The 15381-nt window shown below is 39.7% G+C and overlaps 1 protein-coding gene across 3 annotated transcripts; it reads left to right on the plus strand.

Moving 5' to 3' along the window:
* The first annotated feature begins 3412 nt into the window (after positions 1-3412).
* LOC114039434 (zinc finger protein 594-like) lies at positions 3413-14486 on the plus strand. Of its 3 annotated transcripts, none has more exons than XM_027857193.1 (3): positions 3413-3466; positions 4672-4819; positions 12371-14486. In XM_027857193.1, exons 2-3 carry the CDS (start codon positions 4705-4707, stop codon positions 13957-13959), a joined length of 1704 nt encoding a protein of 567 aa, XP_027712994.1. In that variant the 5' UTR covers positions 3413-3466; positions 4672-4704; the 3' UTR covers positions 13960-14486. The 3 variants fall into 3 exon arrangements, with proteins under 3 accessions (XP_027712994.1, XP_027712992.1, XP_027712993.1); XM_027857191.1 differs by lacking the exon at positions 3413-3466 and adding an exon at positions 3578-3665; XM_027857192.1 differs by lacking the exon at positions 3413-3466 and adding an exon at positions 3578-3665 and having other exon boundaries at positions 4675-4819.
* The last annotated feature ends 895 nt before the right edge of the window (positions 14487-15381 follow it).

A 15381-nucleotide genomic window follows, 5' to 3' on the forward strand; every position in this document is an offset into this window, starting at 1 on the left:
TTCATATAATTCTTGTGGAAAAATCCTCTTAGTTCCTTTGAATCTTTGCTTGAAATTTTATAAAGTAATATTTGCAATAATTTTTTATATAGGATATTGTTTTCTTTGGTTTACTCCTCTCTCTAGCTTTAGTTCCTCAATTAGGGCTTTATGCCAGAGCTGGGTTCCATCCCATACTGTACTTTTGAGTAGTATAGTTAGCCCTTCTCCTGGATCCTCTGGGGTTCCTATGCTAACCTGCACTTCCTAATGTTCACCCCTGCTGGATCTTTGAGGTTCAGAGTGCTGGATCTTCAGGGCCTCCTCTGGAGTCTCAGGAGAGAGTGTTAGGGACAGTAGTGACTTAGAACCAGTTTATTATACAGGCTCTAGAGAATCAATTGTTAAATTTTCACCTCTGAAATCAGCAAATGCTACACATCAGGGCTTGACTCATTGTTTTGTTGATTTATAGACTCAAGAAAGTGATGGAGAAAATGTCAATAATTCATAGTAAATTTAATTGAATAATGTATGTACATTTTTTTCAGAGAGCAAGTTGTTAAATATTTATCAGCACACTCCTGGTTAGGGGCCTCAGGCCTCCTGTGCCTGAGGTGTCCCGGTGTGAGCACTGTGACACTGCTCCAGTTGATACTTTGCTGCTCCTCAGCTATGGAGATATCCATCCTGGATATTTGACTTTCTCAGGAGAATCAGCCATTCCTTTTGCTCCTGGACACAGAATATTGCAGGCTACAGTTATTTTTTCTATTTGCAATGGAAGGTTACACTGTGCTGATGATGGCTTGGCTAACAGCTCCTCCCTTCCTCTCAAAACTGCCCTTCCTGACTTTTTGTCCAATTCTGAAGTGGAAGAAATCACTTCACTATAGTTTTATACTGGATTTCCTGATCATCATTTGTTCTGATGTGAACTTCAAGATTTTTGTCACGGTGTCAGTACTGTTAACAGGATTTTACTGAGCCAGTCTCTAACGTGGGAATTCTTGGAGCTGAACTAAGCATGCCTAGAGACAGGAGTGCCAATAATCAAGTAGCAGTTTAATTAATGTTTCATTATGAGGAACAGATTTGCAAATTGGGAATTCCCCTAATCAGATTTCCACCTTGCTGTAATGAAGGCATAGGTTATATACATAAATCACAAGCCGGAAGGAAGGGGAGAAGGTGGATTACAATCATTTCCCAGGGCCTGAGTGGTTTCCCATGAAAAACCCACAAGTCCACAATACAGGTATTCTGGAGTCCTGTGGGAACAGTATTGTTGCAGGTCCTTGGGGGTCGCTACTTGGTGGGTCACAGGACCAGAGTTCTGTGATGGGAACAGGTTCCACAATCTTTGATTCAATTCACTTAAGGTATATAGGCACAAGAATGCAGTGATTATGAGAGTGTTGTCAAGGGTTTCATTGATCAAGATGCACTGTAAGCCAGAAGAGGCAATTCTGAAAAATCTAAATAATTAGTATATTCATTACACATATCATGTTGATTAATATGAAAATCCTAATTTCCTTCACAGTAGATATACGGAAATTGAGCAGCCTATCTCCTGTTCAGGTGGCCAACTTGGCAGGAAGTCTGTGTTTTTTTAATTAGATTTGCAAACTACCTGACAAATATATTCTTACTAGACTTTGTTAGATGTACTCCATTTCTGGCCAAGAATGTGTTATCCCTATATTGTAAGCTGTAATCTAAAATCCAAACCCCATTCTCAGATACCACTTATCCAGCTGTTTATTTCCCAAATTGCTTTTTCTCTATGTCTCCCTTGCCTTTGTAAGGGTGGGGATTGAAACTGTCCTATTTGTTTCTAATGACCTGACTAAGTGAAAACACTTTTTGACTGAAGCAAATAATCAGAACTATGTGAAAAGGGCCTGTGCAACCCCTTAAATCAATGCAGTCATTGGGTATAGACTGGGTCATGCCCTTAGAAATTTGTATAAAAAAAGGAATTGATTTCTGAATCTAGGAAAGAAGAGATTCTGAATATTTGAATTAGGTTGGAACAAGCATGAAGCAAAGGGAGAAGAGAGCTGTGGCAGAGAAGGGAAATAACCAGGAGAGTTATTGGTTATATAGGCATCTCAAAGAGGAAGACCCACACTGAGGAAGGTCCCAAGAAAAGGTTCCACCAGTCTGGAAAAGTAAGAGGGGACCAAGCTGTGAAGGGCTTTAAAGGATTTTATATTTGATTTATATCTGATTTGATAGGGAGCCACTGGAGTTCACTGAATAAAGGGGTGACATGGTCAATCTATGCTTTAGGAAGATTACATTAACAGCTGAGTAGACGATGAAGGAGAGAGGTGAGAGACTTGTGGTGGGAAGGGCAACCAGCAGGCTATTGTAGTAATCCAGGTGTAAGGTAATAAGGGACTGCACCAGGATGGTGGAAGTATAAGAGCAGAGAAGGGGGGCACATGCAGGAAATGTTAGGAAGGTAAAATTGACAGAACTTGACGATTAGGAGAGGGATGAGAGTGAGGTGTGGTTCTCATGAACCTGCATGACTGGGGGCATGATAATGCCCTTGACAGTAATAGGAAAGTTTGGCAGAGGGGAGGTTTTGCTGTTCTGCTGTTCCTTAAATGAGATACTCCATCTTCAAACTCTGAACATTTTCACTGACTATTCCCTATGCTTGAAATACTCTCCGTCCTCATCTCTGCCTCCTAGCTTCTCTGGCCTCCTCCAGGTACCAGCTAAAATCCCACCTTCTACAGGAAGCCTCTTCATTCTAACATCTTTCCTCTGTTGATTATTTCCAATTTATCCTGTACATCTTGTCTGTACTTAGTTGTTTACACGACCTTTCCTATTAGATGGTGAGCTCCTTGAGAGCTCCGACTGTCTTTTAGCTCTCTTCATATCCCAAGCACTTAGCTTAGTAGGCGTTTGATAAATGCTAATTGACTGAGATGAGTGGTATATTTCATCTTCAGTCCTCCAGACTCCTGTTTCTCATTACTACGCTTTGTTTTTCTGTCAACGTACCCGTACACTTATGGGTCTCATGTGTTTCTTTTGTGTGCAGGAAATAAATAGCTGTCCTATACCTGATCTTTGTACATCAAGTACTTTGCTACGACCCCTTTTGGAGAAACCCTGGCTTTGCGTCAAACTTAACCTTTATGTTATTTTCCCCAGGGTTCTTTGGGGGCGGGGGGGGAGCGGTGTAAAGAGCCCGAGAGTTTAAGAAAAATAGCCCCAGCCCTTTATTTAAAGGGCCAGCTCCCTCAAGCCCCAAGCCAGTCCGCCATCGTGTGTCCAGAAAGGGGTCCGTGGTTCTTACTGTGCACTGATATGTTGTCTTCTCTCCCCACGCCACGCCCCCAGCCCCGCCCCCACCCCCAAGGACACACTCCGGGCTTGGAGTAAATTGACTCGCCAAGTAGCCAATACACCGGAAGTCTGGTTCCTCCCGGACGCTCTAGGAAAGCCGGAGGACTCGGATGTCAGTGGTTCGCGGGAGGGGGCGGTAGTTAGCTGGGGGGATGGGGGAGGGGGAAGGAGACCGGTCCGGGCTGGTCAAGGAGGGCACCGGAAGTACCCGTTCCCATCTGGCCTGGTCTCGAGGGGCGGCGGTAATAGCGGCTTCAGTGGTTGGGGCGCGGGCGATGAGTGGGCAGGAGGCTGGTGGCAGCCTGGAGAAGGTGAGACCCTTTGTGTCTCCGCGGTCCAGAATGTAAAGGGTTGAACACCCCCCCCCTCCCCGCTTCCCCCCCAGCCCATGCACGCCTGTGCCCGGGCCGTGACAATGCAACCCCACGCTGGGCGTGTGGTCACCCCCGTGGTCGTACAGGGGATGCACATCCATCCTTCTCTCCATCCATTCATTCATCTCTCCATCCACAGCTTCCCCACGCCCTCCTCCATTGTCACACTTCACTTTCCACCCATCCTGGATAAGCACCTTCCCTCCCCATCCCCAGAGGCAGGATCCCCCTCGCCTAGGCCAGAAACACACCCCTGTGTCCCCAAACCTTCCCTCGGCCTTTTGGGAGCCCAGCAGACATTCAGACATCCCCTACCGCTCCTTAAGCACTGACCCTCCCTTTGTTTGCCTTTCTTCAACTTTTCCCTTCCCAACTTACTGAACCCACCCCACACACATAAACCCTTTGGTTACGTACACAAACATCCCATCTTATACACTCATTCTCTTTCATGGCCCCCACCCCCACCCCATAAGAAACTTATGTACTAGTCTTTTCTTCCACTCTCCATTTTCTGGTCCAGTGTGAGATGTGACGTGCTGAGCTTGAAGTCAGCAAGTACCTGGGTGCAAATCCTATTTTTTTTAGTTGTGTGGAGCTTGCAAACTGTGTGACTGCAGGCACTGTGAGACTCAGTTTTCTCATTTGTGAAATGGGGATAATGATACTTGCATAAAGTACCTCACAGGGTAAGGGAGCCTGAGTAAGATGTGTGTAAAACTTTGTAAATATTTAAGTTCTTTATGAATTTCAGTTCTTATTATATCCACACACACAAACCTTCTGGATCCCAGATCAACCTCTAATAACAGCATCCCTTTTCTTCCTGCCAATATATCACCATCTTGAATTAGATTAAAGCCCATTATGTCCTTTCTACTCCTCACTCTAATGGTACCAAAACTTTCTTCCAGGGCTTTCATCTTTGCTTATTTCCTCACAGCAGCAAAAATTCCTGCTTCAAGAGCCCAATACGATGAAGACAATGGCTATATTTCTTACCCAAGAGGAATCCAAGGGACTGGTCTTCCCAGAGGAGAATCTCTACAAGGATCAGATGCTGGAGAATGATGCAGACATGAGTCCGTTGGGTAAGTGCTCACTCCCCTGACCCGTAATTGGACTTTCAGACATCATTTTTAAAATTAAAGATAAAAACAAAGACCCTAAGATGAGGCTGGGAATTTGATCCATAAAGCGATCAGTTTAAGTTGGAATCAGGAACTATAGATTTCCAGGTCTCCATGAGGTACAGAAGCTGAACGTTGTGGATTCCTGTGCCAAGGTATCTGGTCTGGTGAATGAAAAATTGGGAAATGATGGAATCTCTATTCATTGAGTTCTTCCTTAGTCTGTACCTTCTCTTTCCTTAAAAGTCTTGAAAGAAAGGGCCTTCTTTCAGTGTTATGAGAAAGACTGATTCACTGCAAAGATTTGGCCTTTTCTGGAGTCTCTAGCTCAGTTTTTTGGGGGAGCCCTAGGGCAGGACTCTAATACTGGTTATCTTCAGCCTCTGAGAAAGATTCCTTCCATTAAAAGAATCATAAACTTTAGAGCTGGGAGAGCCCTCATAAGGCTGTCTAGTCTACCCTTCTTCATTTTACAGATGAAGAAACTGAGACCAAGAGAGAAGAAATGCCTTGCCCAAGGTACCACAAGCAATAAATAGCAGAACCAGTATTTGAACCCAGGTTCTCTGATTCCAAATCTGATATTTTTTCTATTACAATAATGTTTCCCTCTGTTACTTGTATACACTTGGAAGGGTTATGTTAATTCAAGTTTGGGAGATGCCTTATGCCCCAGTTGGTCACCATAGGTACCCTCATCTTGCCACTCTTGTCTATGTGTGTGTGATGATGAAGATGGGGGACTTGGCAATGCTGTATAATGAATTTTGCTTCATGGATCAAAAATTTCTGGATATGTGGAAATATACTGTGGTCAAAGGCCAAAACCTAATGGGACTTCTACAGAGGATTCTTTTCCCTCCACTCTCTTCCTTCTCTTATATTTTCCACTCCCCAATCTCCCTCTCTTACAGCAATCACTTTCTCTTACAGCAGCTGAGGTTCTGCATTGAACAGGTGGACTTTTTTCCGTCAATGTGCCATGGAAGTTATTCAAATCTACAAATGTAGGGTGGAATAAGAAAGCCAGTTCATATGAGTGCTCTCCATCTCTCCCAGATCTTGAACTCTTTCTAGATTGCAGCCTGACTCAGGCCACACCCCTGGTAGTTTAAGTTCAATATTGGAACAAAAGGAGATACTCATAGGTCGTTCCATAGTTAACAAAAGGAGATTCACTTAATCATAGCAGGAAAGGAATATTCAACAAGGATAGGCATTTGAGGACACCTCTAGCTGACTTGGCTGAACAAAGCCCGCGTGCCTGAGCTGCCCCTTGTGATTCACCACCCAAGCATCCTTGTGACTGTTTAGTACATAGGTGACTAGGAAGTGATGTCAACAGCCTGAGCCTTTAGTCCCCTTGCCCAAACAAGTCTCAAGGATGGTTTCAATACTTTTTAAGGAAAAACTAGCCTAACTTGCATAGGGGCAGGAGTTAGGATATTACTCCTACCTGAATACTATTCTATAGAAAAGAGAGTGCAAATGAACTAATTTTCAGCAGAGTAGAGACATGATTGAAGTGATGTTTTAGCAGAGTAGTCTGGAAGCAGTTCATAAGATGATACTAAAGGGGTGGGGGTGGGGGGCAACAGTCATCCTCCTCAAAGTAATAATCCTCAACTAGAATGGTAATGATGGGACTAAAGATGAAGGGACAGATGTGAGACATATTTCATAGGAAGAACAGATAGTCCTTTATGGCTCAGTCTTCCTTCTTCATTTCCTGTATTCAAAGATTACTTTAAGGTTCTAAGCCAGAGTAACTGTGGAAGTGATGGTGCCATTGACAGAGAAAGACAAGTTGAAAGAGACAGCTGTTTAGGATAGAAGTTGGGATTGGAAAACTGATAATGTAAGCAAACTAGGAGAGCAAGGAATAGTTTATCTGTCAAACTTATGGAGAACAGAAGAATTTATGACCAAACAAGAGACAGAGAACATTATGAAATGCAAAATGAATAATTTTGATTACAATAAATTGAAAAGTTTTTGCACAAAGCCAATGCAACCAAGATTAGAAGGGAAGCAGAAATCTGGGAAACGATTTTTGCAACTGGTGTCTCTGATAAACGCATCATTTCTAAAACATATGGAGAACTGAGTCAAATCTGTAAGAATACAAGTCATTCCGAATTGATAAATGGTCAAAGGATATGAACAGGCAACTTTCAGAGGAAGAAATTAAACCTATCTATAGTCATATGAAAAAATGCTCTAAATCACTATTGTTTAGAGAAATGCAAATCAAAACAACTCTGAGGTACCATATTACACCTATCAGATAGATTGGCTAACATGACAAAACAGGAAAATGATAAATGTTGGAGAAGATGTGGGAAAATCAGAACACTAATGCATTGTTGGTGGAGTTGTGAACTGATCTAACCATTTTGGAGAGCAATTTGGAACTGTTCCCAAAGGGCTATGAAACTGTGCATACCCTTTGACCCAGCAATAGCACTTCTAGGTCTGTATCCCAAAAAGAGCATAAAAATGGGAAAAGGACCCACATGGACAAAAATATTTTGTGGTGGCAAAGAATTGGAAATTGAGGGGATGCTCATTAATTGGGGAATGACTGAACAAGTTGTAGTATATGAATGTAATTACTGAACTATCATTCCGTAAGAAATGATGAGGAGGTGGACTTTAGAAAAACTTGGAAAGACTTACATGAACTGATGCCGAATGAAGTGAGCAGAACCAGGAGAATATTGTACATAGTAACAGCAACATTGTGTGATGACTAACTTTGATAGACTTACCTCTTTTTAGCAGTGCAAGGATCTAATACAATTCCAAAAGACACATGTTGAAAAATGATATCCACATCCAGAAGAACTATGGAGTCTGAATGCAGATGGAAGCATACTATTTGCTCTCTTTTTTTTGTTTCTTCTTTCTCATGGTTCCTCCCGTTGGTTCTAATTCTTCTCTACAACATGAATAATGTGAAAATATGTTTAATATGAATATATATGTAGAGTCTATATCAGATTGCATGCCATCTTGGGGTGGATGGAGGGGAGGGAGGGGGAGAAAATTTGGCACTCAAAATCTTATGGAAGTGAATGTTGAAAATTGAAAATAAATAAATATTTTTTTTTAAAAGGAAGTTGGAATTGGAATCCATTAACAAAATATAGGCATTTCACAGCCTTGTTTGTGGTTAGCAATGTTGCATACAGGAGGAACAAAGAAAACAAATGGTGGGAATAATTCAGGGTTGAAGGTAGATGTGAAAAGACGTCAGAAAGATATGAATGTCCTTGTCAGTATTGATGTGATTGACCCTTGATCTAGTTTGGACAAGGCAGTATAACATACTGTTGGGAGTTCATAAACAGTTAAGGAGAAGGTAGCACCTAAAAATGTAGAGAGATTATCCAGGAGAAGAGAGTGGTCAATAGTGTCAAATGCAGCAGAGGGGTCAAGAAGGGTGAGAACTGAGAAGACTTCGCAATTAAGAGACCATTTATCTTTGGAGAGAGCAGTTTCAGTTGAGTTTGACTAAAGTTGAGGTCAGAAATAAAATTACAAAAGTCTGAGGAGTGAGAGGAGGGCATGTGGAAGCCACACATGTAGAAAGGTTTTCAAAGGAGTTTGCCTGGGAAAGAGAAAAGAGATAATAGGATGATAGCTTGAGGGGATGGTACTTTGCAATCTGCTGGGAAAGACCAGAGGGGATGGGAACAAAGGTACATGTAGAGAAGGTTTGCTTTGGCGAGGAGGATTGCTTCACTTTAATAAACAGGAAGAAAAGAGGCAATAGTAATGGGAACATGAACATGTTGTGTAAATGCCTTTTCCCCTGACCCATAATTCATCCCCTGGGAATTTGGGGCTTTCTTTTTTGTTAAAACAAAAATAAAAACAAAAAAAATCTAAAACCTAAGATGGGGCTGGGATAATTTTAATTTGGGGTCATGAATTATAAACTTCTGGTCTCTAACTGTTTAGGATTGAGTGTTTTTTCATTACAAATAATTTTGGTTTGAGTCTAATATAAAAATTTTCAGCATTTAAAGAAAGGCCTTTTTATCATGTCCTTACTAAATTATAGTAGCTTTTAATATAAATAAAAGTTTTTTCTGTATCTATAGGCATTTTATTTTTGTTATTAATATGATTTATTATGCTAATAGATTTTTTATTTTGTTGTTGTAGTCCTTTTGCCAATATTTTATCCAGTTTTTTTGCATCAGTGTTCATTAGTGTTCTCAATATATAATTCTCTTTATCTATTTTATCTCTCTTCAGTTTGGAAATCAAGGTCATGTTTGTCTCATAGGAAAAGTTTGGTATGGTGTGTCTTCTTTCTCTATTTTGAAGACAGGTTTCTTTTGTTCCTGAAATGAATGCTAGAAAAATCATCTGTAAGTTGCTTTGGACCTGCTGTTTTGTTTTTGTTCTTTGTGTTTGTTCAGTTTCCCTCTATGATGTTGAGTTATTTAGATTATCTATTCCCTGTCTTGTTAGTTTTGTTATTTTATATTTTTATAGATACTAATCCACTTCATTTAGGTTTTCAGGTTTGTTGCCACTAGATATAAAAGTACCTAATAAATGTTATATTTCCCCTTCACTTGTGAATTCCCCCTTCTCATGTTTTATTTTGTTAATTTGGTTTTGCTTTCTCTTGTAAAAGCAAAAAGACTTTGTTAGTCTTTTTTGGAGAAAAAAACCAGCTCTTTGTCCTGTTTAATAATTTACGGTTCTAAAAATTTTTTCAGTTTGTTTTACCTTTAATTTTCAAAATCTCTTGTCCTTGTTTGTGATTATATATTTTTTCATTTTCTAGGTTAAAAAAAAAATTCTCAATAGGTTATTCCTGATTGCTGGCAGAACACCATAATCTCGTTATCATTCTCTTTAACGTAATTATTCATGTTTCTATGATTTGGTTTGACTCACCAATTATTTAGAATATCTTTTTTTAGAATCCATTTACCTCTTTGTCTTTTGTTCATTTTCCCCTTATTGACCACAATTTTTTATTATATTTTGACCTATAAAAGATGGGCTTAAGCTTTCTGCTTTTCTGCATTTTTATGAGTTCTATATATACTAATGCATCCACAGTTTTTGTGGAAGTACGGTTGCAGCCTAAGAAATAACACATTCAATGGGGCAGCTAGGTGGCGCAGTGTATGGAGCACTGGTCCTGGATTCAGGAGGGCCTGAGTTCAAATGCGGCCTCAGACACATAACACTTATTAGCTGTGTGACCCTGGGCAAGTCACTTAACCCCATTGCCTAGCCAAAAAAAAAAACCAAAAAACAAACACTCAGAAGTCTCCACAGGTTTCTCTAATATAGTTTTCACAGTGTTTGTTAAGTTTGTAATTTCCTTCTTTATCTTTTTTGTTGAAGTTATCAAGGTCTGGCAGAGAAACATTAAGTTTGCCCATAATTAGTTTACTACTATTAGGCCTTTTAAAATAATAGGTAGCTTTTTCTTTAAGAAATTGATTGCTTTGTCATTTGGTATATACAGTATATATTTGATTATGATATTGTTTAATTATTATCTATGGTGCAAAGCTTTAATCATGAAGTAGTTTTCCTGCTTATTTCTTTTTTTTAAAAAAAAGTAAATTTTCATTGTTATCTTTTGTTTTTACATCACATATATTTCCCACCAAATAAAGTTAGGTAAAACTAACCAGCAGTGTCAAGAGCATAAACGCTTAATAAATGCTTATTGACAGACTGACAGGAATATAATTCCTAGCAATGTATTAATAAAATTATATTTCCATAAAACAATTGAGAGATCCCAGTGAGTCCATGAAATAGTGTTTTGTTCATAACACATAACTGTCAATAAGTTCTAATGGTTTTGGCAAGGACAGCTACCAAATCTTCCTTACCCCAGGCACCAGCGTCCTTCCAGACTCCCAGGTTCATAATCTTGAGATGACTTTCAATTTCTCTCTCACCCCATGTATCTAAATTAGGTGTCACATCTTGCCATTTCTACTTCCACAGCATCTCTTGATCTCTCCTCTCTCCTCCCACAGTTACCACCACAGTTTGATCAATTATTATCTTCCCACCTAGATGATCACAATAGTCTTCTGATTGGTCTCTGTTGGGGCAGGTCTAAAACCAGCACTCTTTCAGTTCACGTTCAATGTTGGGATGAAATAAAGCATTCAAAAGTCATTGAACAGTTAATAAAAAGAACTTGACAGTTCTGGACCAGCACAGACACAGTGAGGTTTAGCTCCTGTATGTGTTGCCCCCTTGTGTCCACATGGAAACAGGTCTGGTCAACTACTTGAGTGTCTTCAGATATCCACCCATCATGGATGGGATTTTTTATGTCCTGAGGGCAGAGAGCATTCAGCCCTCAGGAGTCCTGGCTTCAAGTCTGTCATCACTACAGTCCATCTTACATGTCACCAACCTAGTGATTTTCCTTAAAAAAAAAATCTGACTACATCGCTTTCCTCTCTACCCAGTCAACTCCAGTGGCTTCCTCTTACCTCTACCTGGCACCAACCTGTCTTTCCAAACTCCTTAAACATTGATCCCCTTCTCACATTCTGTGATCCAGCCAAACTGGTATTCTCTCTGTTCCTTACATACCACAGTCCATCCCCTGTCTTTGTGCTTGTTTCACTGACCATCCAATATTCCCGGAATGAATCTTCTCTCACCTTCACCCTACTGATTTCCTCTGAAGGAAGTTGCAAGATGCAGCCCAAGCATCACCTTCTATAAGAAGCCTTTATTGATCTTCCAACAGCTAGGTCCCTTCCTCCCAAACTATCTTATATTTAACTATTTTGTTTTTATTTTCCTCACATTTATTCTGAATACACATATATGTAGATTTATTTATTTAGACATACTTACCTTTTCCATTAGAATGTAAGTTCCTTGTAAGCTGACTGTTTTATTCCTTGCATCCCCAGCACCTCGGCTTTCCTAGACTCATAGTAATTTTGCCTGACGCATAGTAATAAATGCTTGTTGATTGATTGATTGACACTTTTAAAAATATTGCAATTTTTAAAATATTACAATAAGAACGGGGTGTTCTAGAGTCAGTTCAAAGCAGCTCATAATAGCCAATTGTTAAATTTTCAATGTGACTGTTTATACTTTGGAAATCAGCAAATCGTGGCTTGTTTTGTTAATTGTCTATTCTTAAGAAATTGATGGAGAAAATGTTAATAATGCATATTGAACTTAGAAGTGTGTCTTGTGTACTTTTTTCCCCAGAGAGCTAGTTGTTAAACCATCATACCACTGACTAAAAGGAAAGAAAATTGAGGCCAATAGGCAATATTAATGCCAAACTATTGAAGTTAAGGAGGCAACCAGGTCGTCCAGTAGATAGAGCACTGGACCCTTGAGGCCACTTAGGGGATTTTCAGATTTGTTTTTCTTGATGAAAATTTGTTTCATTTTGATTATTCTTTCTCCCTTCAAGCGGTTTCCTTTCTCCTAGAAAAAAAATTAACATTTATTTAAATTTTTTCTTTATTGTTTCAGATTGTGAGAACAGGACTGAAAAGAAGGAATGGAAGCCAAAACAGGAAATTTCTGGAGACACGTCATTTCAAGCAACATCAGAAACAATTTCGAGTCAGATTCCCCAAAGATTTGAGTTGGTGGAAACCAAGGTATGTGAGGATGAGTTAGCGAAGCAAAGTTTAAAAGTTTCAGGGGGTGGACTGAACCAGACCCATTCCCGAAAGAGAAGGTTCAGGCAAGTGAATATCACCCAAAGGAAAAGCCTTATAGGAGAAAGCAACAAGGAATGTAATGAGAGAGAGAGAAAAGTCAAGTGGAGCTCAGACCTTGTTACACATCAGAGAGCTCCTGCCGGGGAGGAATCCCAGAGATGTGAAACATATGATCAGAAGCTGAAAAAAAAGCCAGAACTTACTGAATATAAAAAAACTCGTACTTTAAAGAGAATTCATGAGTGTAATGAATGTGGAAAAGTGTTTAGCCGGGGATCAAATCTTACTATACATCAAAGAATTCATACAGGAAAGAAACCCTATATATGTGATGAATGTGGGAAAGGTTTTAATCAGAGCGCCAATCTCTGTAGACATCAAAAAATTCATACTGGGGAGAATCCTTATGAATGTAATGAATGTGGAAGAGTCTTCAGGGGGAGCTCAAACCTTATCCTGCATCGGAGAATTCATAGTGAAGGGAAACCCTATATTTGTAAAGAATGTGGGAAAGCCTTCAATCAGAGCTCAGATCTCATTATACATCATAGAATTCATACTGGAGAAAAACCCTATGAATGTAATGAGTGTGGGAAAGCCTTTAGTCAGAGTTCACACCTTGTTACACACAAGAGAATTCATACTGGGGAGAAACCCTATGAATGTAGTGAATGTGGAAAAACATTCAGACAGAGTTCACTCCTTCTTCAACACCAAAGGATCCATAGTGGAGAGAAACCTTATGGTTGTCACAAATGTGGGAAAGCCTTTAGTGGACGCACAGTCTTTCTTAAGCATCAGAGACTTCACACTATTGAGGAACATGATGAACAAACCTTCAGTCAGGACACAGACCTTACTGGACAGCAGAGCATTAACAAGGAAGAGAAACTTTATGAATGTAATGAATGTGGAAAAGCGTTCCGTTGTAGCTCAGATCTGATTAGACATCAAATAATTCACACTGGTGAGAAACCTTATGAATGTAATGAATGTGGCAAAGCTTTCAGTCGGAACTCAATCCTTATAGAACATCAAAGAATTCATACAGGAGAAAAGCCTTATAAATGTAGTGAATGTGGGAAAGCTTTCAGGGGGAGCTCACAACTTATTCAACATCAGAGAATTCATAGTGGAAAGAAGCCCTATGAATGCAATGAATGTGGGAAAACATTTAATCAGAGTTCAGACCTAAATAGACATCATAGAATTCATAGTGGAGAGAAGCCCTATGAATGTAATAAATGTGGGAAAGCCTTCAGGTGGAGCTCAGATCTTGGTAGGCATCAGAAAATTCATGTTGGAAAGAACATTTATGAATGTAATCAGTGCAAAAAAGTCTTTAGTCAGAGTTTGGCCTTTACTCAGCATCAGAAAATTCACACTAGAGTGTAATCATGAATATAATTATGAGAAAATGAAAGCTGATTTTTCTTTTGTTAAATACTGGAGAGTTCATTTTATGGTACCATCTCATAGGAAAAAACTAAGATCCTTAAGAGCAGGAGAGATTTTAGTGTGACACATTTTAATCATCAAGAATTCTGTAACTGAGAGACATTCTAGGAATGGTTGAGATAGAAATGTAACATCCTTGCCTAAAAGCTTCTGTGGCATCAGAAAATGGTATAAATTGGGTAGAACAATCTGACTCTCCTTATTTAATGTGCTCACCAAAGCAGGTAGCAAGTCCAGTAGCCCCCCTGCCCCTTCAAATTATTGAGGTCTCCACAGCAACAATACTAGAAGACAAGTTAAGTAGGTTGAATGTGGAGATATAGTCTTCTGGAAAAAAAAGTTGGATCTAGTACTAGAAGATCTGGTAAGAAAGAGACAACCTCTCAGCCTCAGTTTTCTCATCTGTAAAATCATAGTGCCTACCTCACAGGGCTGTTGTGAGGATTGGTGACATAATACATTAAAAGTCCTTTGCAAAACTTGAAAGTACTATATGAGTATTAACGTAATTTCAACCCTAGAGCACCTTTAATTCTATTTTTCCCTTTTTGAATTCTGAATTCAAATTCAGAAATTTTATACGTTAAAAATAGCATTTCCATATACACAACAAAACATAAAAAGATTATTTGTAAAACCATGAATTTCCATTTCATACCACTTGTTATTTATATTACCAAAAAAGTTATAATAAATTCCACATGTTATTTTCATACTTTGCACCCAACCCCTTAAATCAGCCTGTGTTATCAGATAAACCTTCCCGGAGGTTGGGTCCAAGAAACTGCTGAACTGGAGAATCTTCCCCCTTCCTTGAGTGGCTTTGACTCATTGAGCACACGGCTTTGGGGAGGCAGGACACCCAACCATGATAGTTGTGGGTATGATGATGAAGCAGTTATTTCAAGAACCTGTCCTAGCATTCAAAGATGCCAGCTACCTGAGGCTGATATAACAGGTGGAAAACCTAGTAAACGTGATGACAGTGAGTCCCATCTTGGATCTTCTTGGATAAGAGTACCCTGATCAGAAAGGAGAGAGAGCACAAGGAAGAAGGATAAGTTTTATGAGAAGACTATGGTGGCAGATTTGGCAGGCATAGTAATGCCATATCCTGAATAGGTGTCAACCATAATAAGGGTTGATAACTCCAAGATAGTGGAATAGGACCAACATAATCAATTTGCCCATTAGAGGCAAGTCAGCAACTATACAGAATTATGCCATACTTGCTGGTGGACACCATTAGGCGGAAGTACCAACTTCATGCTTAGTTAGGGGGATTATATGGTAATGCAACATGGCATCATGGCCTGCATAATGGGTAATAGATCCACTCCTCAACCTCTGCTTTTCTCA

The sequence above is a fragment of the Vombatus ursinus genome, unplaced genomic scaffold (assembly GCF_900497805.2).
Source record: "Vombatus ursinus unplaced genomic scaffold, bare-nosed wombat genome assembly UNPS02011916.1, whole genome shotgun sequence".
NCBI classification, from domain to species: Eukaryota; Metazoa; Chordata; class Mammalia; order Diprotodontia; family Vombatidae; genus Vombatus; species Vombatus ursinus.